The sequence below is a fragment of the Neurospora tetrasperma genome, assembly GCF_000213175.1.
Source record: "Neurospora tetrasperma FGSC 2508 unplaced genomic scaffold NEUTE1scaffold_3, whole genome shotgun sequence".
NCBI classification, from domain to species: domain Eukaryota; kingdom Fungi; phylum Ascomycota; class Sordariomycetes; order Sordariales; family Sordariaceae; genus Neurospora; species Neurospora tetrasperma.
Genome location: NW_009799101.1, coordinates 2,546,156 through 2,569,048, shown reverse-complemented (window position 1 = coordinate 2,569,048; position 22,893 = coordinate 2,546,156). Strand labels below are relative to the sequence as shown.

The 22,893-nt window shown below is 52.5% G+C and overlaps 10 protein-coding genes across 10 annotated transcripts; 4 read left to right on the top strand and 6 right to left on the bottom strand.

Annotated features, from left to right (window-relative positions):
* Positions 1-256: 256 nt before the first annotated feature.
* NEUTE1DRAFT_129689 (1--5-imidazole-4-carboxamide isomerase) lies at positions 257-1,827 on the top strand (the record flags this gene model as incomplete). Its single annotated transcript, XM_009852630.1, has 3 exons — positions 257-561; positions 874-1,063; positions 1,170-1,827. 3 exons carry the CDS (start codon positions 262-264, stop codon positions 1,451-1,453), a joined length of 774 nt encoding a protein of 257 aa, XP_009850932.1.
* A 556-nt stretch (positions 1,828-2,383) lies between these two features.
* NEUTE1DRAFT_122193 (uncharacterized protein) lies at positions 2,384-2,806 on the top strand (the record flags this gene model as incomplete). The annotated part of the gene is made up of 1 exon (XM_009852629.1): positions 2,384-2,806. The coding sequence occupies one exon, from the start codon at positions 2,384-2,386 to the stop codon at positions 2,609-2,611; it is 228 nt and encodes a 75-aa protein (XP_009850931.1).
* Positions 2,807-3,406: 600 nt separating this feature from the next.
* Positions 3,407-4,612, bottom strand: NEUTE1DRAFT_63118 (uncharacterized protein; the record flags this gene model as incomplete). The annotated part of the gene is made up of 2 exons (XM_009852628.1): positions 3,407-4,424; positions 4,490-4,612. 2 exons carry the CDS (start codon positions 4,610-4,612, stop codon positions 3,447-3,449), a joined length of 1,101 nt encoding a protein of 366 aa, XP_009850930.1.
* A 1,159-nt stretch (positions 4,613-5,771) lies between these two features.
* On the top strand, positions 5,772-6,776 carry NEUTE1DRAFT_63115 (uncharacterized protein; the record flags this gene model as incomplete). Its single annotated transcript, XM_009852627.1, has 3 exons — positions 5,772-5,801; positions 5,952-6,323; positions 6,410-6,776. The coding sequence occupies 3 exons, from the start codon at positions 5,772-5,774 to the stop codon at positions 6,542-6,544; spliced, it is 537 nt and encodes a 178-aa protein (XP_009850929.1).
* Positions 6,777-6,840: 64 nt separating this feature from the next.
* NEUTE1DRAFT_63112 (uncharacterized protein) lies at positions 6,841-8,258 on the bottom strand (the record flags this gene model as incomplete). The annotated part of the gene is made up of 3 exons (XM_009852626.1): positions 6,841-7,158; positions 7,215-7,683; positions 7,760-8,258. 3 exons carry the CDS (start codon positions 7,949-7,951, stop codon positions 7,067-7,069), a joined length of 753 nt encoding a protein of 250 aa, XP_009850928.1.
* Positions 8,259-9,175: 917 nt separating this feature from the next.
* On the top strand, positions 9,176-10,027 carry NEUTE1DRAFT_122189 (uncharacterized protein; the record flags this gene model as incomplete). Its single annotated transcript, XM_009852625.1, has 3 exons — positions 9,176-9,296; positions 9,457-9,581; positions 9,660-10,027. 3 exons carry the CDS (start codon positions 9,176-9,178, stop codon positions 9,879-9,881), a joined length of 468 nt encoding a protein of 155 aa, XP_009850927.1.
* A 1,356-nt stretch (positions 10,028-11,383) lies between these two features.
* NEUTE1DRAFT_63108 (uncharacterized protein) lies at positions 11,384-12,919 on the bottom strand (the record flags this gene model as incomplete). The annotated part of the gene is made up of 1 exon (XM_009852624.1): positions 11,384-12,919. One exon carries the CDS (start codon positions 12,917-12,919, stop codon positions 11,510-11,512), a length of 1,410 nt encoding a protein of 469 aa, XP_009850926.1.
* Positions 12,920-15,889: 2,970 nt separating this feature from the next.
* Positions 15,890-17,050, bottom strand: NEUTE1DRAFT_110022 (uncharacterized protein; the record flags this gene model as incomplete). The annotated part of the gene is made up of 3 exons (XM_009852623.1): positions 15,890-16,541; positions 16,573-16,658; positions 16,970-17,050. The coding sequence occupies 3 exons, from the start codon at positions 17,048-17,050 to the stop codon at positions 15,890-15,892; spliced, it is 819 nt and encodes a 272-aa protein (XP_009850925.1).
* A 2,565-nt stretch (positions 17,051-19,615) lies between these two features.
* Positions 19,616-19,951, bottom strand: NEUTE1DRAFT_116959 (uncharacterized protein; the record flags this gene model as incomplete). Its single annotated transcript, XM_009852622.1, has 1 exon — positions 19,616-19,951. A coding segment is annotated over one exon (300 nt), but the record flags the coding sequence as incomplete, so codon positions are not given.
* A 257-nt stretch (positions 19,952-20,208) lies between these two features.
* NEUTE1DRAFT_81786 (uncharacterized protein) lies at positions 20,209-22,893 on the bottom strand (the record flags this gene model as incomplete). The annotated part of the gene is made up of 1 exon (XM_009852621.1): positions 20,209-22,893. The coding sequence occupies one exon, from the start codon at positions 22,891-22,893 to the stop codon at positions 20,335-20,337; it is 2,559 nt and encodes an 852-aa protein (XP_009850923.1).

Genomic DNA, 22,893 nt, shown 5'->3' with positions numbered 1-22,893 from the left:
CCCGCAACGCCCACTGAACACATAGGGCTACCCTACTGAAACATAGAGGTAGCGGGTGGCATCCTTGACTGCGATTACGGGCACGTCACCTAGGTAGGTCCGGCCGGGCCCAGATGACGCCCGGGAATCGGTCTCACATTCCATCCCATCCCGTCCTGCGCGTCACCCACACTAGAACCTTGACACCTGAAGCTTCATTCACCTTTTATCGAGTCACATCAACTGCTCAACAACTTAAACCTCCACCCACCTTACACCAAAATGACGCGCTTCCGCCCCTGCATCGACCTCCATGCCGGCCAAGTCAAGCAAATTGTCGGCGGCACGCTCGACAGCGCGACCTCGGAACTCAAGACCAACTTTGTGTCTCCCCACCCCCCTGCTTACTTTGCCAAGCTGTACCGCGACAATGAGTTGTCGGGAGCGCACGTCATCATGTTGGGGCCGGGGAACAAGGAGGCGGCCTTGGAGTCGCTGAAGGCTTGGCCAGGCGGCTTGCAGGTCGGAGGCGGGATCACGGATGCGAATGCGAGGGAGTGGGTGGAGGCGGGCGCTGAGAAGGTTGGTTGATTTTAGTTTGGTGGTGTTTTGGTCAAGCGTTTTCGTGATTTTACCTAGGGTGGGACAGGTATTGGGCATGGCTGTTGTTTGCATCTTGGGTTTGAGTTGGGGAGTTGTGAAGGGGCATGTTTCTGTTCTCCTTCCCAGAACGTTTTGTTTGTTTACTTTCCTAAAGGGGTGCCGCATGCTATCATGATCCATCCCTCTGACCTCTGACCTCGGGCTCATCGAGCTTCCCTTCCACCGTCGTTCATACCTTCCTTCTCCTTTCACAAGATCACCCCGCTAAAATGTCCGCTTCTAACATCACAGGTCATCATCACCTCCTACCTCTTCCCCAACGGCAAATTCTCCCAGTCCCACCTCGACGCCGTCCTTGCCGCCCTTGACGGTGACAAGAGCAAGCTGGTCATCGACCTGAGCTGTCGCCGCCAGGGAGACAACAGGTGGTTTGTTGCCATGAACAAGTGGCAGACTATTACTGACATGGAAGTGAGCGAGGGTAAGTCTATATTTATGTCTCTTCGTTCCTCATTTACCGTTTGCGTTCTTTTCTAGTGGATGACTCACCCATTGATCCAATTTTTTTTTGACTCAATCACAAACAGAATCCATCAAGGCATTGGAACCTTACTGCTCTGAATTTCTCATCCACGCCGCCGATAACGAAGGGTTGCAAAAAGGCATTGACGAGAAGCTCGTCCAGCGGCTGTCCGAGTGGTGTTCCATCCCCGTTACTTATGCCGGTGGCGGTCGCAACCTGGAGGACCTGGAGACCGTCAAGAGACTGAGCGGTGGCAAGGTTGACCTGACTATCGGCAGCGCGCTGGATTGCTTTGGTGGAAAGGGTGTCACGTTGCAGGAATGCGTGGAATGGAATCGCAGGCAATGAGTAGTGCGTTTGCATAAGATGATGTGCGTGGAAAAACGAAACCAAAAGGGGGGTGAGTGCTGTGTATAAAGAGGTAGTCGTATACCCTCGAGTGTATTCGGGTCTAAATACCTATGACCTCAGATGCCTTGCTCTGCCCCAAAACGCGGAATGGAACGACGATGCAACATCGGCTGATTCACACCAGTCTTTACGAGCACGTTTACTGAGACCGTTTCTTGATTTGGGCAGCATCAGCAGCATCGGAGACTCGGTGTACGAAGACTGCTAGGAAGGGAAACAGTAAATAGCTGTGGGTGTCAGAGGTGACGTTGAAAACATCAATAAACAAGCAACAAGATAATATTAGTCTATCCGCAACAACTAATGCAGGGGCGACCACATCGTTTAATTTCCAAATACTTGTGACTCACAACTGAAGGTGAATGGATAATGAGACGCGTGGAAGGCGCACCCCAATCCAGTTTTCCGTTTTGGCAGTATTTAGACCTGGCCTGGTGGCCCGCCACTCCTTTACTTTCCTCTCAGCCACAAATCCAGCATTTCGCCCATCATTGGGATTACTTCGTCTCAATGACGCGAATCCAATGACATCCCTGTACACGCTTACCGTATCTTGCTCATCACTTACAAACCATCTCCGCGGAGCCGTCTCGAGACAGAACAAAACAAGCAACTGTGACCCAAAAACGGATACGAAACCATAGGCGACCCTTGCGTTCACATCAGTCGAGGTACTGTCAACCCAGCAACTATACAGAGTCCCTTCTCAAGACCATCCCTCACTTCTCACCTCTTCTCTTCCTCCAACAGCAGGTCAGCGGGTCAGTCGACGAAGCCCACACATACTCCAGATAATACCAAGACCACCACCACCACCAGCACCACCACATAACACATTATAGATCATTTCCTCCTGTCATCCACCAAATGGAGAACAAGCCTCCCCCAAAGCACGAATCCGTCGGCCAAAAACTCAGCGGTAAGCAAGAAGAGCAGCTGGAAAAATCAATGAGGCTGCTGAAAAGCAAGATGGAAAAGGACCAGTGGGAGGCTGAGAAGAAGAAAATACACGAGGAGGAGAGAAAGGCCAAGGCCGAGGCCGCCGAGAAGCACAAGATGAAGGGAGAAGCTGAAAAAGGTACTGGCACTCAGTAGCAGGGGCAGGACCAGTGCCAATACCGACTGACAAAGCTACCGTGGAAACCACTGCGGAGGCTGGTGAGGGAGCTAAGAGTGGTGATAAAGGTGAGGGTGAAGGATAACAACGATGGATTGGTACGGAGGGTGGGGATAGATGGGGAGAGTGTTAGGTAGGGCATGTAGGGTTGGGAGAGGCGGTTAAAGGAAGCGGGAAAGGAAGAGGGATGATGAATTTGAAGACGGTAGTATGCATTTACGCCTAGATGTGGGGAGCGGATTGAGAGGCGATTTGCGCTTCACGTGGGCAATTGCCAGAAGGAGCGGGTGTTGATATATCATTAAATCACTCCATTATTCTCCCCTAAGCGTGTTCTGGCCTGCTTCAATGCCATGTCTGCGTAGCGCGTCTTCGTTGTGTTCTGAACCTAAGATTGATGATGCGCATCTTCCCTACTGCGACCAACAAAAGCCTCCTTCAAAAATCCAAAAAAAAAGAAGCAAGAAGAAAAATGCAAACACCCAAATGCTTTATCTCCAGCCATTCCGCTGTTCGATGGAAATCGCAAAATGCTCGGTCGCCCAGGTAAGCTTGTGGAACGAACCACAATGCTCCAGCTGCGACGTACGAAAACCATGCCACGAGTACCGCGCACCCGGCAATGTTTTCATCAACGGAACGGAACCACTGTGCCATGAGACCGGCACAGCAGAGCCCGTTGTGGTGAAGGGGTCAGATGAGAGACGTTATATAGTGTCTGCAGACTGCAGCCGGCAACTTCGGAGCGGGCAGAAAGCGTCTTGTAGTCCAATGTTTCAGGAGGCTGAGGCGCCCATCATTACCGAACCGTGATTATTCTTTGGTGCTAGTAGGAGACGTCTCAGCCTCCATCTCCATGTCCTGGTCTCTGTCGACATTATCACTCCCCTTGTTTTCGCCGTCCTCACCCCTATTCTCCCCGCTACTCCCCGGCTCCGGCGCCACCGGAAAATGCAGGTGCTTCCAGTCCTCCAGCTCCTCCGTTACTGACCGCAACCGGTCCCGGATACTCTCAATCGCATAACTGCCCAACAGCAACCTCAGCGGCGGGTACGAGCAGTGGCCCAGCTGCCACACCAAGTCCGCGCACTTCTGGGCACTGGTCGGCTGCTTATCGCCTAACCACTGCACCATCCTTTTCGCATGCAGCGCCGGCGACGTCGCATGTGAGTACGGTTCACTGGCCGGCTTGATCAAGAAATGGCCCCAGCGGGGCACCATAGATGTATCAGCCTCGTCCCTCCTTACCAACCCCGGTTCGACGAGAGTGGCCTTGATGTTGAACGCGTCAACCTCGTAAAGCATCGCCTCAATCAGACCTTCCACCGCATACTTGGTCGCACAATAGGGTCCCAGACCCGGCACGCCTAGCGCCCCAGACGTAGAGCTGAAAATGATGTACCGCCCGCCGTGCCCTAACTCGCGGAAATAGGGCAGGCTGGCCTGGATGATGTGCACGGTGCCCATAAAGTTCGTCTCGAACTGGTTGCGGATCTCGTGCTCGTCCTGGTCCTCGCACGCGCCGATGACGCCGTAGCCGGAGCAGTTGGCGATGCAGTCGATGCGCCCGAACCGGTCGAGCGTCTGATCAATGACCCGGTTGACCGAGGCGTAGTCGCGCACGTCGCATAGAGTGCCGAAGGCGTTCTCTGCTTGCGGGTGGTGCAGGTGCGCCGCAGCCATCTGCTCCCGCGTGGACTCGAAGATGCGGCCTACGATGGTGACGAAGTCGCCGTGGTTGAGGCAGCTCTTGACCAGGGAACGGCCAATTTGGCCGGTGCCGCCGAAGACCTGCGGTAGGTGTGTGTCAGTCAAATGAGGGGTTTTGAGGTATGGGAGGTAATGAGGCTTCTTACGATCCAAACTAGGGGCTTCCGTGGTACGCCAGGCTGTGGTGGATCGCAACTCGCTGGGAGTGCGACCTTCCCCTTTTTACTAGGAGTCTCACTCCCGGTCATGCTTGGAGTTCCTTGTTCCATGGGGAGGTTGTGATGAAGGGCGGTGGTTTGAACTCGATGTACTCTGAAGCGCCAGAAGGCTCAAGTCAAGATTCCTATTGAAGCTCAGTGATAACAACTGGCGATGCCGGCGGTGCAATGTGCGATACGCAGACGCCCGCTTTATTGAATCTCATGTCATTGTCACGACCAGTGGGAATAGCAATGATCTAATGACCGAGTCAAGGCCTGAGGTGTCGTGGACGAAGCTTGATTGAAGAAAGACGTGATACGGCGATGAAAACAAGGTGTGTTATGAAGTCCCGAAGGAGCATCAGCCCTGACATGTTCACGAGATTGGATTTCACAGGATACATGAAGTTGTTAGTCAGACCCCAGTAGTTGCATTTCTCCCTTTCTATCCCGATACAAGCATTCGCCCGCCTTAAGTGATCTCTACATTCGCTTCCTATCAATGCATGGTTATGTAAGTGTACGAATAATCCGTTTATGGTAACTTGATCGATTTTATCAAACGTGTGTTTTCCACGATGTTTTTCAAGCATATTTCTTTTGTTGAAGTAACATTAAATCTTTCTATTAAGATAATTACCGGTACCGTCAGCAGCTGCACTGACAATGGCTCTTCTGGATGCTCCGCAAGGACCATAAGTCGTCACCAAGAACACGTCCCTGGCAGCAGCACATGCAACAACCCTGTACAACATCAATGTTTACTACCCCTGAACTGGAAATCCGGGCGGTCGTGGTAAAGCCGAGCCGGGTGATCAAGTGCCGAATCGTTGTATCGGGGGGCGATGGCGCAATTTTCGTACAGCATCTCACCAAAGAAAAACCCCTCCATACGTCACCCGCTTTTGTGGTAAAACATGGGCATGGTATGATACAACCCGGCCACAACCGAAAATTTGTCTGTGGCAGCGTAAAATCTGGTCCAAATAAAAAAAAAGGCCTTCATCTGAAGTGTTCGCGAGATTAGGGAATGAACTCTATATAGTCTATACACGTCATCACACTTGAACCATCATCCCTGAACCATCTCCAACCTCTTGTTTCCACCTAACTTGCTGGCCCCACAATTCATCGCAACGACACCTACCAAAACCCCGCGGCGTCGTCTCATTGATACCTCTACCCCGTTCCAGAAGCAGACAACTATCAAACAGTAAAATAGCCCAAAATGAAGGCCTACTTCTACGACAACCTTCCTGTAAGCTACCTCGACACATGATTCAACGTGACGCACTTCCCTGTTTGCCTGCGTGTCTACATGGGTTCCCGTCATAGAAAATCTTCCATTCCTTCCCCAGGCCCAACATCCATCACCCGTCACTAACCACGTACTAATTACAAAAATCAGGGTGATCAACGCCTCCCCCACGACTCCGGCAAGGAAGTGACGGTCGCGGAGCTTGAAAAGGTCGGCGTCCTTTACTTCCGGTTCCCGGATGTCGAGGGCGTAAACACCCTGGCGGCGGAGCGCGGCTACAAGAACCGGGACGAGATCATCGTCTCGCCCGAGAAGATGGGGGCCATCTACGAGACGAAGGTGCGCCAGTTCTTCGACGAGCACCTGCACGAGGACGAGGAGATTCGGTACATTCGCGATGGTGCCGGGTACTTTGACGTGCGCAACGAGGGCGACGAGTGGATTCGCATCAAGCTTGTCAAGGATGATTTGATCATCCTGCCTGCAGGCATTTATCATAGGTTTACTACTGATGATACCAACGTATGTTTATCCCTATTCCTGTTTCGGTGGAATTGGCATCAAATTTTTGGAGATGGAGAACTGACATACCCTTTACTGTGTAAAAGTATATCCAGGCTATGCGTCTGTTCAAGGAAGAGCCCAAGTGGACGCCTCTGAACCGCACCGAGGGGCTTGATGAGAACCCCTACCGCCAGGAGTATGTCACTCAATTCCTGAAGGCCCAAGCTGAACAGGCATAGGAGCAGCCAAAAGGGATGGGACATAGCCTTTATAGCCATCAAAATTTGAAATTAAAGCACAAAACAATACGTTAGCCGAGGTCGCTTCTTTGCGTTAAGCGCCATATATCTATACCCAAATGCATGCGAAATATCGATAACACCTATCAACCAAAGCTTGGTGTGCGACCATTCAGCTGTTTCCTTTTTTGCCATAGCGACCTGGCCGCTACCTAAGCTTGTGGTAATCGGGCCTTCTGGCATAGCTGGTTTGACGTAGACCTGGTTTTGCTCTTCCTGTCATATGTCATGGTGTTGTCCTGAACGAAACCGCAAGACCGCATGCACAAAGTTCGCTGCTTTTGTGCCGTAGTGAATGAGTGTCTTGTGTCAACTGATCCCGAATTCCCTAAAAACGCCTGGTATCCTCCTTTTAAAACAGAAATATCAGCAAATTAGCATGACCTAACCTGTCATGCAGTTGTAGCCCGTGGTCCTGACTAGGATTGTACAACCGGCTTCCCATTCCCCAATTCATACGCCTTAGCGGACCTCGGGTGGCGCAACTTCGGGAGCGCCAGCGACTGCAATCTCGTTGTTGATACCATCCGTGGTCTCCTCGCGTGGCCGGCCCTCTTTGAGATCGTTGTTAGCATATTATACATCAGCGCAGCAAAGGAAGCCTACATACCAAAAATACGACGCCACCACATGGGCGCGTCAAGGGGTCTTGAACCGCCGTGAAGAGGAGGATACACGTCGGTGAAAAAGTACCAAATATGGCCAATGACCATGCCCATCAACTCATCCTTAGGAATTGTGCCATGAAGGGTCAAGCTAAAAGCCATGAGTACCCATGGCAAGTAGGGTGCGCTAAACACCAGTAACCCAAGGAAGCTTAACCGGGTATCCGGGTTACGGCGAGACCATATGTAAACCAGCGTCGACGAAAGCGGATGGCCAAGAAATGGCATGGAAACGAGCGGCGACAGGATCAGGAGGAACACCATGGCGTACAGTAACAGCCATGAGAAGTGGGCGGGTGATCGGCCTGCCGATTCTTCGAGTAATCGAGAGTAGCGTTGCAGGAAGTAGACGTGGAAGAGAAGGTCGAGGGAGAAGGGCCCGAAGTAGAGGAAGGTGGTGAGTAGTCGCCAGTACTGAGAAGGAAGACAAACAGCAGCCATGTCAGCGAATTATTTCTCTCGTAGAAATATGAACATGTACACGACGAACCTGTGACTTAACAAAGACGGCGCGGTAGCTATAGAAGAGCTGGAAGGGAGTTATAAGCTCGCACTGGACCAAGCCACTCATGAGCATCGTTGCCGTCGTCCACCACCTTGTACAGATGGGCATCTCCCAGAACCACGTCTCAAGCGGGAAGCGCCCGGCATCGCCGCCACCACCACCGATCATCTGGTCCATGGTGATATGTTTGTAGAGCAAACGACTGCGCAGTTGGTGTTGATTCGTTATCGGATGCTTGGCGGGTCCTGTCTGCCGGGCGATAGCGGCGTCGCTAACACGGATGGTATGAATTGGGCACCGTCTCCAATCTGGTGCAGGTTCAACGACGACGATGCTTGGATTCGGATTGGAACGAGGAACAATCTCTTGACGGAATACGTTTGACCTAACTATGTGATAACGCCTACCCCGAGGAAAAAGAGCGTGGGAGGTTACGTTGACGAATGACTAGATGCCGCGGTGTTGATGATGTCGTGTCCTCTACAAGGTTTCCAATAGGTGCACAGTTTACAAGTTGGTTAGGTAGGTAGTCTCAAGACGGGAAGCAAGGAAGACGGGGCCACGGGCTGGCGGGTTCGCTAGCGGAACTATGGGGAAAGGCGGCTGCAGCTGCAAGTGTGGCAGTGGAAAGCGCTGAGGTGCCGTGACCACTGGAAGCGCTGTGCGTCGAACTTTGCCCTGACAGGGGCGAATGACATGGATGCCCAGATATGATACTATCCGTAGTATGCCTTTATGCATATATAGGTACCTCTATGTTTGGACGTTGACAAACTGCTTGGGCTGGACCCCACATTTCCCCGCTGCCATTGATTGATTCAAACCCCTGCGTGTCCCTGCCCGCTGAGGTACCTCTAGCGGACTCCCATTCCTCGAGCTCCATTATGGAACCCCACAAAATTCACTGTGACCGAGCGGCGCGCCCAGTCGCGATCAAAAAGAAGCGTAGGTAGACGCGTCAAGGTTCCCCATTCCAGCGAGTCGACGTTAAACCCAACCACTCCCCTTGTGTACAAACACCGTGGATAGTAATTGTGTGAGTTGGCCATTGCCGGCTTTGTTCATTCACCTTCTGAGCCACTACATATTGGGCAATTTCGAATCTTCTTTGTCCTCTTTCTTGCCTTTCGATCCTGACTGCGACAACCCCGAATTGCTCATCCTTGCTGCCTTGCACCGCCGGCGCATCCACTCTAGCTCCCGACGTAAACAACAACAACACCGACCCAGCTCTCCGGTCTTTTGTCAATTGCGATCACCTAGCTTCAGCTTCCGCTACCTCCACTTCACTACATTCAAAAACGACTTATCGATAAACAACGGCCTCAAGCCTCGCCATCCGAGTGCGTCACTAGCGAACCAACCACCTATCAATACATTCACCATCATCGATAAACAACAATGCCACCAAAGAGGGGAGGAGTAGCAAAGTCAAAGGCGGTGTCTAAGAAAGCCGCGGCGGTGCCGACGCCCAAGGCTACTCCCCCGGGAAGAAGGAAGTCGCGCGCCAGCAGTGTTCAGCGTATGTCGTACCACTCCATCCACCTAGTCCCATCTACGGCGGTGCTTTCAGCGCAACATACCCAAGGCGCGGCGCGTACGGATGCGCGCGCACGCGCGGAGAGTATCCATTGGATACAACCGAAGTTAGGATCACACGCAGCTAACAATGACAAACTCAGCCGGCGACCCCGTCCCCCAGGGTAAGAAGAGGCGTTACAGGCCCGGCACGCTTGCGCTCAAGGAGATCCGCAACTACCAAAGGACGACAGATCTCTTGGTTGCTAAGCTTCCCTTTGCGCGATTGGTACGTACTGTTGTTTATGCGTAGTACGCTTTTTTTTACCAGCATGATTTCGTGACTTACCCTTTCTTGTAACCGTAGGTCCGCGAAATAGCCATGCAATTCCGCCCCATGGACGAGGAAATGCGCTGGCAGTCGCAAGCCATCCTGGCCCTGCAAGAGGCCGCCGAGGCCTTTCTCGTCCACCTGTTCGAGGACACCAACCTGTGCGCCATCCACGCCAAGCGCGTCACCATCATGCAGAAGGACATTCAGCTGGCTCGCCGGATACGCGGCGTGTGGGGAGGTGCTGGATGGGTATGAGTGTGATTAGCGCATGGCGGTGCGGCTGATGCAGCAACAGCAGCGGTAGCGGAAGCAGAAGCGCAGTCGAAAGTTGTTGCTACTACTACTACTTATTACTACTGTAATGGACCATAAGGTTTAGCCTGGCATGGTCTGGCTATGCTCAGTTTGGTCCAAGTCAGTTAGATATCCTATCTCGAGCAGCGAGAAGGGAACGGGAGGTGTTGGGGAAGTGGAAGAGATGAGATTGCCAGGGCATGGGTATTCCCAAAAGTTGAAGGCGCGTCGACGTTGGATCGTGTCTTCCCTGCTCGGTTGGGTTGTAGGAAGGGAGAGGACACGGGATTGTGATATGTCCCGTGACTCCGCCTGCAGAAAATCCCATCGCCAGTACGACGGCAGAAAGAACGATGAACGGACGGCAGCCAAGAATCTGCGCGCACTTGGATGACTTTAGCTGGCTCAAACAGCTTTAGCGTGGGGGCCAAAGAGAGAGGGGGGGGAGGGGGTCAAACGCATAATCTGATTGGAAAGAAGGGCCATGAGTGCGAAAGGGAAATCTGGCCACTCTCTGGCATGCCAGGTCGGAGAAAGTCTCGATGTGTTTTTTCGGGACGGTCAATGGTGGTCAAAACGCGACAATTCCAGTCAGTGGTTGGCGGAAAGTGGCGCGGCTCGGCTCGGCATTGATCTCAAGTATGTGTGTGGGTGTGCTGGTTTGATCTTTGGGTCGGCAGGCAGGCGGCGGCGTTTCAATGGCATCCCGTGGGGAAGAAGATTATCACCTGATTGATTTTGCGTTAAAGGAAAAGCGGCGTTAAATAGTGTGTTTTCAGAGACAAGAATGAGTATCTATACGTTTCCGCATCATTGTCGAATCTATTTTGACATGCGGCTGAACCAATGTGTATCCGGATTTTATCTCTTGGAAAAGGAAAAGAAAAAAAGAACAAACCAGAAAAGGATATGGGTTGCCCATACTAAGCACAGATTGGGTAGACAGACAGCGTCCTCTGTACACCAACGGTTATACACAAAGCTTCTGTATATACCATCAAGAAAAGGGAAAAAGGGGGAAAAAAAAAAAGGGGGGGGGGCCGGCTGTTGATGACCTGGTAGTCTATGTGTTTAATTTCCTGTTGGACACTCGACACAACCTATAGTTTTACCCAGTAACTGATCCAATTTTCAATAATCATAACCATATGTTTAGCTAATGCCAGCATGATGCGTGTGCTGGGTGTCCGCAGTTCCGCTCGCTCGAATTCTCTGCTGAAAAGCAATAACAAGTAGACATACACATATGACCATCAACACCTCTGAAGGTACTCCTTAAACCCTCTCAAAGCGCAACCAACCTCTACACTCTGTACCTTCTATAACGCCCTTTTTCCCTTTTCCTTTCTGTTCTTCTTCTTCTTCTTCTTCTTCTTCTTCTTCTTCTTCTTCTTCTTCTTCTTCTTCTTCTTCTTCTTCTTCTTCTTCTTCTTCTTCTTCTTCTTCTTCTTCTTCTTCTTCTTCTTCTTCTTCTTCTTTTTTCTTTCTTTTTTTTCCCTTCTTTCTTGTTTGGTATGTTCTGTTGAATAGATTGACACGAGGAAAGATTATACAACCCCCGACGAAGAGAAACAAAAGACCGGGTTGAATCAACCTCCAACTCCTCTCATGTGCCCATGCCCTATCGGTATTCCGTTCCTATCCACCATGTACATAGCACCAGCATGGCCACCGTGGCTGGGATGACCATGGCCTTGCCTCAGTTGATCAATGCTATGCATCAACTGTTCCTTTTCCCTCTCAAGAGTATCCCGTTCCTTCTCCAACGATAATATGTACCGCCTCGACATATCCAACACCTCGGCCTTGCTCAGACGCCGTTCAATACTAAAGTCAAGCGAAGGGTGTTGGCCCGGTATAACGCTACCAACACCATTGCCGTTGACGCCGTTCGGGTCCCCGCCACCGCCGCCGATCATGGTCATCGATGAGCGCACTGAGTCCGGGAGCACAGCCAGGAGCCTCTCAAACTGGGCATTGAGTCGGTTGCGGTACTGCTTTTCCACCAAATTATGCGAGTTGCGCGACTTTCGCTCTTCCGGCGTCTCTTCCGGTCGCGGTTGGATGTTCTTGGGAGCCCGTGAGGCGCTTCGCAGTTTTCCTTTGTTCTTGCTCAAGGCGGCAGTCGCAGACGCGGTCCCTTTCGCGGCCTTAGCAGCACCTCCTGGTACTGCTGGCACTGCTGCGGCTGCGTTGAACGGTGACCCGCAAGATATCGGTGTCATGATTTGGCCAAAGGCCTTCTTTTCGCCGGTATTCCACGGACCGTCCTCGCTCTTGTTGCATCCTTCCATTGACGCGGTAGTAGTTTGGACCCATCGATGTTGCTGCTGCTGCTGCTGCTGCTGCTGCTGCTGATTGGCTCTCTCATCAATGTTTGCATAAGTGACGCCGTCCGAGTGATCCGAAAATCCAGTGTCGGATGGCGCGCTGATGGATTCGAATGTTCTCGCAGTCGGTGATGCTATAGCTCTTTGGGAAGGCGTGTTCGATCCAACGCTGTTAGGCGGGTGACCGTTCGGCCACAAGAACCCAAACCCGGGCTGTATTGGACTCTGGACAACAGGTGGCGATCCGTAAGTGCTACCGTCACCGAGGCAAGAACCCGAAATATCATGCGAAGGCGCAAATTCGTAGGGTGTCAAAGCCGGAGGTGCTGGAACCGCCGTGTGTTCGCGGTTGTACAGAGCGGCGGCGCTCGTGGATGGTAGTTGTTGTTGCTCCCACCCAGCCCCTTGCTGATAGTAAGGAGGCTGCGTGGGATTCTCAGGAGTCGGAACGTGATATGACGCTGTCGTTACAGGAAAACTTGGAGAAGTTGCAAGCGTGGTTTGCCGGGCTGAAGAGGCGAAGTTCGGATAGGGTAAGCTCGGCCCGCTCCGCTGGTGTGTGGTATGGATTGAAGTGGTTTGATTTTCGGAGTAAGTGGCGTGTTCGGGTATGCCAAGACTTTTCGGACCGCTGCCGAGACTGAAGGCTGAGGGTACTTCGGTCATCATCTCCTGAAAATGCATTGTGATATGTCAGTTATACTGCGATGGTCGGATTTGCTTGCTTGCGAGGCGTATAAAGGCATGCGTAGAGTCCCGGCCCTCCATCTCACGTTATCTCTACCAACCTCATGACTGCTTTCTCCCTTTTCGTCTATCTGTATGACCCCGACAACGAGATCTCCTGAAAGCTGTCTCCTGTCTCCCAGTTCACAATGCTCTCCTGATCGACCATGTTATGACCGGCAACTATGCCATATACGCACCGAAGTCTTAGGGATCAATGAGGACATTTTGCTCACTCGAACTGTTGGGTTTCAAGTCATCCAGTCATCCACATAAGCAGCCTTGGCTGTGGAGTCTGACTTGCTCGAGTTTCTTGACCTGTAGAGCCTGCACGACACAGTCGTCTCCAGCCACTTGGGTGTTTGAGGGAGGGCAATGCTGATTCTCTGACTGTCCCTCCGCTCACCCAGCAGGTCCAGCCCTCAAATCGCTAAGCAGGGTACAGAAATGGTTGACTTCCGGGTGAAAGGCTCGGTTTAGATCGGAAAGAGGCGAGTAAGACAATAAAAGTTTGCGTACCTCATATGTTCCGGCGCCGTAGTTGTCGAAACCCGGTTGATCGCCATAAGTTCGTGCCATCCTTTGAAGCGGTTGTGTCCCAGGTTATGCGCAGCGGAAACCCAAACACGCAAAGCCGGGAAATATGAAGTTTTCGGTGAAATATGGCGTGGTCCACAAGCAATTGGACTCTTGACTCTTCGCTAAAGGTCACTATATACTTCCATGGATAGATGACGACCAGGCTAAGATCGGCTCTTCCATTCGCTGTCAACATTCAGGTGGTACTCAGACCGCCGACGCCTCGCTCAGCACAAATTACCTAAGTAATTCACTCCGTTCGGGATCAAGGGATCTCACACGTTTCTCGCCTATCCAGTCCAGCCCTAATATGCGGAAGTGAGACTCAGACGGCTTTGGGAAGTTGTGCTTGCCGTATGCCCAATGCCCGTGGTAGATCGAGCTTGTTCGAGATTAGTCTTGTTTGCGCTGGCCGTTGTTCTGTCGTCCAAACTAAGTTCCGGCTACCCTTAAGAAGCTGGTAGAAGCACAAGAACGGGGCAATGCTTGTTGAGAAGGATGAATGGTGGTGGAGTGAGCGCCTATGGCTTTCAGGTCTCCCCACCTGGTAGTCAGTAACTTGGGCTAAACCTAAACGAGTGTGCCGTTCAGATGTACCATGTATGTATAGGGGGCGGGACGGAGGGGATTACCTGATCTCCCGAGTTGCAGGTCAAGTGGCTGACAGACCCTCGTAGGAATACCACGTACGCAGTAGTACTTGCGAAGATATGAGCGGAGGTTATGGCAGCCACTGGCTTAGTGGTTACCTGCTCGGACCGAGCCGCTGGGCCTTTCCTTATTATATGGACACTCTCCTACTTTCTGTGCAGTGCCGCCCGTCCTCGATCCTGTTACATTTTTATCGTCCCTTCTTGACACTTTGGTTTTCAAAGGGCCATGGTTGATCCGGCTGCGGAGTGACTGTAGCCGCGGCAGCCGAGTATATAGCACCGCGTTACTCGACATGGCCGGTTGGCACGCTCGAGTGTCCAGTATGTTGCACCTATACTTGAAGCCACGTCCGCCACCATTCGCCGTCCTTACCTTACCGTGGACAATGGACGGTAGGAAGTGTGCACACCCACACAGCCGAGCAAACTTTTGACGACGATGTGAAATCACCCCTGAGGTACTGAACCCCAGGCGCCGTTGCTCTGCCAGGGTAGTTGAGGGTCGCTGACCCTGGTCGGGCCTGGTAGAGACCGGACGATGTCTCCTAGCTTATGCCTTCTGCATCTGGAAAGAAATTCGGGCGGAGAGAGCAACGATGGGATCCATCATTTTCGAGAGGCAAGATCTCATTGCAAGAATGGCAGATGATGAGTGAGTGACTGATGAAAATCGCAATTCCGATGCCGAGTTCGTCGTTTTACCGCCCGTTTCTGCTATGACGAACAAGACTATTGCAGAATCCATATAGCAAATTAGTTTGATCCATGAAATGCCAGGCTGTACCACAGCCGTCGTGACACGTCGGTGGGCAATGCTCGTCAAGAATCTTCAAGGGTATGGTGACCAAGGGTGACTGTACAGGCCAAATTGTACTGTGACATCTGTACAGAGTACTCGGGAGTAGTAACCGTCAAATACATAGGCTGCAGGGTGCGATTCATGTTGCAGCCCTAAAGCAGTCCTACATTCGACTGCTAAGACCGGGGAGATTATCAGGTTGTCTTGCAGGACGTCCCTCAGCACTGAGGCACTTGCAGAGATCCATAGTCCCATCGGCTCAACGGGCCAGCAATGGTAGCACCGTCACCACCAAAATAGGCCAGGGACTGGAGAAGCCCCATTGCGGTTTCCAGAATCAAGAAATCGGCGAATCAGAAGAATGCAATGCTGCGGTTGATCGCGCTACGGGTGTACACTGGGAGCGACTAGAGTGGTCCCGTGTTGAACGAATAAGCTGCTATGCAGAACACGCCGATGGAGTTGGCTGGATTTTTTTTAGACCCCGGCAGACCGTCTGCTCCATCGTCTCCCCTTTGGATGGTCGCCTTGGGTGTGGCCAGTCTTTCTGTCTCCTGTCTCCGGTGGGGAAGGGCTCCAGACCAAAATCGGAAGAGGCCGGGGTTGACGAAGCCGCGCGCATTGTGGAGGCACTCGCATGGCATCCGGCTTCCGGTCGCGTGTTTGCTGAAACTTGAGGCAGCAAAAGCAACGGCAGACTGGGACGTCCGAGGCAGATGCGCAGACGGGCTGCTGGACAGGCTGGTTAACAGACAGAGCATATCGTACTGAGGTGGATAATGATCAAATGCTGGTTTGACAGCTCTGGTCGTCGCCATGATAAGACGACGGTAATATAGGGCGGACAGTATGGGGAAGGAAGCCCTTGGCCTGCTTGGGTACCTAACCCTTGGGATTCAGCCCTCGATCTTGGTAGCGCAGAGTGCTAAGACAGGTGAGACAGGCCTTGAGGTGACAGGCCTTGACAGGCATCGCGCGGAAAGCGGAAGCTGGGCAGGGATTGAAACAGAGCCGCACGTGATATTTGCGGTCCAGAGGTGACGCCATCCCAATGAATGCCGACGTAAAATGGAATCGGTAGGTAGGCAACGAAGAAGAATGTGCGCCAGGTCTTGTGTTGTTTCCATGCCAAAAATATTGGAAGATGTGAGGTGATTTTTTATGGGCGAGCAGCGGCAGATACGACCTTGGATGAAGTTGGCTCGATACCTCGACACACAAACTAGAGGAGGCAGCAGCCCGGGACATACCGTGACCTGGTCCAGAGTTCAGGAGGCCACGTAGAGGTGCCTCCACTGTCTTATGCACCAGACCGGTTCGACCGAGCAAGTCCCGGTTTGCGGAAGACTTCATGATTTCCGTTGCCTTTGACCCAGCCGTGACTTCCATGACAGCAACACAATCGGAGTCGGATTGGTCGTTGTACGGGATGTGTTTGTTCGTAAAATGGAAGAGAAGAGAGTATGGCCTGATTGCAGTTTGGTTCGAGAGTCGGAGGGCAGGAGGATGGTATCCGGGTGCAGACCGACTAGACCTACAGTCGACTAGAATAGTGTACTAGCTACCTATGTCCTGCTGAATGGATGGATGCTGGGCGTTTCGTCCCCGCAAAATGACTGGCGAGTACGATTGGATGGAGATCCCCGCCCAACTATGTAGGCTTTCAGGTTGTATGGACTATTCTAAACAGTACATAGTAGCCCAGATGATGACCCCAATGGGACAGATGAATAAGGACGGCTTTTCGCTGTTTCTCTCTCTCCGCTTTGGACTTGCTGCTGCTGTGCCGGCTGTGGTCGGGTACTGTGTCCTCTTTCGCCCACAAACAAGTTCTTCTCGTAGTGTAGAACAACGAACCGAAGTCACATGAGTGCAGCTTGTGTGGTTGTCGCAGGCGCCTTTCATCATGATCTGCGCCGCCATTCAATTTTGCGGTCCTCGATTCCTTGGGATCGTACATACAGCCCAGGTGGGGCTATTGGGGAATTTTTGAGATGTCGAGTGAACAATTGAGAGCCCTGTTCGTCGGAGGAGCGCAGACATGGGGAAGCGGAAGGACAGCCTTTGTTTGTCGGGACGTCAAATACAACTGACGGGAGTGAGGGGACACCTCAGGAACTGTTGTTCCAAGCAACAGCCCGCGGGCAACGCCGGCCACATCTGTCCTCCAAGCCGAACAAGCGAAGATAGATTGACCAACTAGATGAGGCAGGAGTCCGAAAGACGGGAGTTTCCCCAGTCGCCGTTTTATCTGGCAACGACGCCTCAACCTGGAAGGCGGGCCCTGAAGCTTAGATCACCCATCTACCACGGCCGAATTATCATGTAGCAGAACTTGACACTTTCATCATTCCCCAGCCATGAGGAGACGCTCTTTGTCCAAGTCCCTTGACATGAGCTGCAGTGTATTGACGTCTCTTGCTATCTTTTTGATCATCCAATTTGCTCGCGTTCCACAAGCGGTATCCTCAGGGCCTCGAATCGACTTGCGGGCGGCTGGGGCTATCAGCTAAAGACGATAAGGACTTTTTGCTTCGACATTTGGCCCTTCGAGTTGACCAAGCTGCGGCTCCAGCGACCTGAAGGCGATATGTGTGTTTCCTCGACACGAACGGGTTCCCCAACTGCAAATACTCTCAAGTCTCTTGGAGTAAGTGCCGTTTCCTGTCAGCCCGAGATTAAAGCAGCCGGAGGTGATACATGCGGTGCTAATGGTTCCTCGTGGTACAGCTGTAAACACGAGTCGCACCTGAGTTCGAGATCAAAATGGCCCTTTACCACAGCAATTGCCAACGCCGAATCGAACTCGAGAAATTGAACCAGACACAAAGGTGCCTCGCCCTCGGGCCAACTCCTCAGGTGCCCGCCGTGCTCTTTCTGATGCTGCCGCCAAGCGGAGGGTCCACGTTCATGTCAGACGACACGACCCAACTCGATGTGCATTAGACGAATGCGGCTACCTGCCTAAAAGAAGCATTAGAAAAGTTGCGCCGATACTCGAAACGGAGCACGTCCGCGTCACGGTGCTGTGCTTGACTTTCCGTATCCCCGATGGGCTTGTTCCTGTACTGGCGCGCTGCGTCTCTGCTGGGCACTAGAGCCCTTCGCTCGCATGCAATACGACCTCGACGGCGGCTCTGGCAGATTGCTTTAGCATCCCTATTCGTCCACGGCAACCGAGCTCGGCGAAAGTTCATGTGATGGAAGGCGCACACGGAAGGGTTATCGTTGGAATAACGTGATTTTCTGCCAGGCTTCAAAACAATAGTGGGGTGCTTCTGGAAAGTGCAAAGGTAGCCCTGATCTTCCAATGTCGTGCATTTCCACCTGGTGCCATGGCGTTCCCGTTTGGCACATTCGGTCGCTCGGCTCCGCTCGCGCCGAACCTCAAAGCTTGAGCTTGACTGCTTCTGCACCAAAGCATGGGCCCCCAACCTTTAATCTTGAGGGACTAGTACTATATCGTCGCATCAACTTGGAGAGATATAAAGTCTGTAGAGGAAGCGGACTATGGCATTACCTGAATCCGGTCCAACATGGGCGATTTCAACCGATCAGTGTTTGCCAGTGCAAGCAGAAAGTGACTGATGTGCTTTTTCCTGGGCTCTTTTTTGGTGGGAATGGACAGGTCCTGCTGGTTATAATCTACTGTCGCACCACCGCGAAGTCTATCCCGGATCAGGACTTGTTGGGTCCAGTCCAGACAGGTGGCAGAAAATTTGGCGAAATCAAGTGACAAAGTCGCACAGAGGCAAGATATCCGCCGACACGGTTATCTGAACAGAGGTCATGGATGTCCGTTTTCCTGAACGGCAGACCTTTTCTGGTTTGAATAGGACATTAGGGTACAATAGAAACTAGGACTGTGTATTATCGGGGTGGTGGGAGGGGTTTCCATGAAGATATCACTGTCTGACAGAAAGTCGAATCCATGTAGAACGCGCTTGCGCTTGTTATTAACGCAAAGACTACAGTATCACCACTTTGTTGCTTGAGGTTCGGACGAACTTTCCGATCGGATCACCGCGGCCGCTATACACAGTAGACCAGAAAAAAAAAGGCAAAACAATCTGCGAATCAGAATTCACGGACCTCTTTCAGTGTCCTGTGATACGTACATCCGAATTGCTGGACTCTCGATGCCTCTACCAATCCCCAATAATGTCTACAACATTTGGGAACAAGCGAAGATGTACCTGTAGTCAAGCAAACCACCCAAGTTCAACCATATTGTCCTAAACCTACCGATCTGCTATTAAAGTAAAGTAAAGCCTAGCACATAATCAAAGAATTGCCCCGGTACAAGCTCAACTGGCAAGATTTGCATCTCAAAACTTCCCTAAAATCTTACGAGTACATATGAACGAGACACATTAGCCAGTAAAGGGTTCTTAAATATACAGGTAGGTAGGTACCTGGTGGTTATAATACATGCTACATGCGACATCTACTCTTCTATTGACACAGGATCTTTGACAAATGGCTTGATGTAAAGACTTCTCCGCATATATATCCCCCTCCCCTTCCTCCCCCTTCCCCAGCTCTCCCCACTTTTCATAACGGTCATAACTTCGTAAATGTCTGAATCGGAGACGGGGGGAAAAAAATAAAGGAAAATTTGTGTGGTGGTGGTGTAGATGGTGTGGTGTGAGTGAGTGTGTTGTCGAAACTGTGGTGAAGTGATTGGATAGTCGGTCGGTGTTGATGACGTGTGTTGTGAAGTCGAGTGATTGTTGAGTTTCAGTGAGGGATTTGAAGTGTGTAAAAGGGCAAGAGTAATCGGAAACTTTTGGTATTCCCCCTTCCGTCTGCCTTTCATTCTTCTTTCTTTCGTTCCTTCCTCCATTTTCCCCCGCCCCGCACACTGCCCCTTTCTGGGACCGATTTGAGTGACTGACTGGTAACTGCATATAGAAAACAGTAGGATGGACAAGAACAAGGTATGAAATCAAGAAAAAAAAAAGAAGAAAAAAAGCGCGGTGCTTGCTCCCTGCCTGTTTGCCTCCAGATTCCCAGGGTCTATTTCTACGGAAAAGGAAAGAACGATGAACGATGCTGATGATGCTCAATGACGATGACGACGGTTGGTAGGTAATAAGGAAAATACGCCGGCCACTCCTCCTCTTCCGAGGAAGAAGATTGGCTGGTTGTTGGAAAGGATGAAATCGCGCGATCACCGCGTATGCTTTGTTTCAAGCAAGACAATTCGGTGCGCCGGGATGTTGATGGTAGTAATGGTAGTGATGGCAGTGTTGGTGCTTGGTAAGGACTGTTTTGCCAAACTTGGCTTTGATCATTGTCCTATCTCCTTTTCTGGCTGAACGGAACTAGATCTGAGGTCCCGTCAACTTCACATTGGGAAATAGCGAAAACTGGTTCGGGGGCGGTGGCGTGCTGAGACTAGTTGTCCTTGCGCGGCCTCTGCCTGGCCTCTGCAGCCCCAGCATCGAATCCTTTCGCTTCGAGCCTGTTACTGGTGCTTCAGCACTATCCTGAGCCAATCCGACAAGGTTAGGAAAACTCTCGCCCCGGCGGAGGGACTCGTCAGAGATCTCCTCAAACTCGGGCACAGGAGGCATGGCGGCGCCCTTGGCGCTGACGCTCTCAGATCGGACGTGGTTGTTGCCGTTCGGAAACTCGCAAATGGGCGACTCGTAATTGCAGTTCTCCATATCCACGAGCGAATTAGTGCTCAGCGTCAACCTTGTAAAGTCAGTCGAGATGGAAGCCGTCGAGACGTGTCGGCCCGAATTGATGCTCTCGAGCGTGGCAGTTGTCGAAGCAGAGGCACGATGCGGATTGTACTTTAACGACGAGATGCCGGGCTCGCAGAAGGTGTGGGTGGCAAAAGGGTATTCGCCGCGGCAGTCGCTGAAGTCTCCTTCAGCTCCGGCCCCTGAGACTTCGTCGAGGGAGTCCAAGCGCATCTGTCGCTGAAAATCGGTGGGGATCAGCAGCGAGGGGGAGAGGGTAAAGCCGTGCGATTCCTTGAAGCTGGAGGCGTCCGAGGGCTTGCGCGCGTGCAGCTCGGGGGTTTTAAGCCGTTCGGAAGAGGCGGAGCGGATAGGAGCTTCGATCCGCGGGAGAGAGAAGTTGGAGGTTTTGTGGCTGTGGGTGAAGGTGGGCGGGGGGCCGGCCGTCATTCCTGTTGGTGTGATGGCTTCGTGTGCTGTAGTGGCCGAGTTGAGGCTGACTGGGCTTAGGGAGGGGATGTCCAGCTGGGCCGGAGTGAGCATGGAAGCACTGGGGTCGCATGACAGCTTCTTGCGGTGGTAAGGGTACTCCATGGGCGCTGTGCTTCCAAAGTCCCGGCTGATGTCCAGCGATGGGCGGTCCCATTCGTAGTCACAGTCCGCCTCGGCGGCGTGTTCGTAGCAGTAATCGATGTCGTCCTCCCAGCTCTCCCGCGAAAGCGAAGGATCGCCTCCGATGATCTCATCTAGGGCGGACACTAGCGCTCGCTGGGCGTCCGCTAGGGCGCATGGTCTGAAGCTATCGCTGGGTTCACGGTTGTGGTGATCATAGCCCTGTCGTGGAGAGAAAGCCCGGAGCATCGGGACCGACTGGCTGGCACGGAGCGACGAGTTGCTGATGACGCTAGCGCGGGATGGCTTCACGATGGAAGAGTCCTCCTCGAGCACATTTGCTAGCGGGACGGCATCAAACGCGGGATTCGCCGGGGCGGGCAACGGCCAGTTGAGGTCATTGTCAGGAACACTCGTCATGCGGGTGTGTCCGTGGGATGTCACCGGAGGAGTGGGACTTTCTGTGTCGAGAGCAAGTGGTTGGGCCTGACGGAATCCGGTACTTGTCTGCGGCCGGCCCAAGGTGAATGGGTCGAGGCCATCTGCCGGTGTGGAAATGCGGCTGGACACTCGTGGCGGGATGCCGGGAACGGGGGGAACTGGAATGGACTCCTCAATCGGAGACCTGGGAGGACGGGGAGGCGCAATGCTCATCGAATCCTGCGACTTTGCGTGCTTGATGAGCCGTCGAGGTGATGTCTGCTTGGCGGACATGGAAGGAGGGCGGTGCGAGGGTGGCAGATCAACATCAGCAAGGGGAAGCGAGTCGGATGAGAAGTCGGAGAAGTGCAGGTCATCGACATTGCTGCCCTTCTTGGTATGTGCCACATGCTGGAAGTTGTACGGCCCAGAGATCTGAATCTTCCTCTGGCCTACAGAGTCTTCGGCATTCTCAGCCTTGATGGTCCGGCGGCGACTGAAGAAGGCCGGGATGGACGAGTCCCTTGAAGGGGCTGACGTTGGCGCTGGCTGCGAGGTGGGGTGGAGCGGCAGATTGGCATCACTGCCCGTTTCGGCCGAATACAGATTCTGAGAACTGCTCTCACGCTTCAGCCTGCCTCGTCGGTTAAAGAGCGTCTTGCCAAAGATCTGGACGCTCTCGGGGCGGTCCTTGTTCGGCATGGTGTGGCTGTTCGTAGATCGTCCTGAAGATTTTCTCGAAAGACTGAAAGCCCCGTCGGTACTGGGTGAGTCGGTTGAAGTTAAAGAGCGTAGCGAGGAGGAACCTGATGAGGTTGTGTGGTGACTGAGATGCTTGTCTTTCTGGGAGACCTTCTTCATTTGCTTGCTTAGCTGTCGAATGCCCTCTGCTGACGGCGGGCCATTGAGGGATGGCTCCAGAAGCTCGTTGTGGATGTAGTCGGAAGGATCGTAATGTAGCAAGTGGCCGTTGTTTGAAGGAGCGAAAGCCGGTACCGGCAAAGTGGTGGGTGTTGGAGTTGTTGTTATGGATGAAGTTGGTGCAACTCGGTGGTTTGCAGTAGTGACGGAAACTGAAGAGGACTTGGATCTGTTCTCCGACCTGCCTCGTGCACCTTGTTCCGTGTAAACGGGCAGGGAAGAAACGGCCCACAGCTTCAT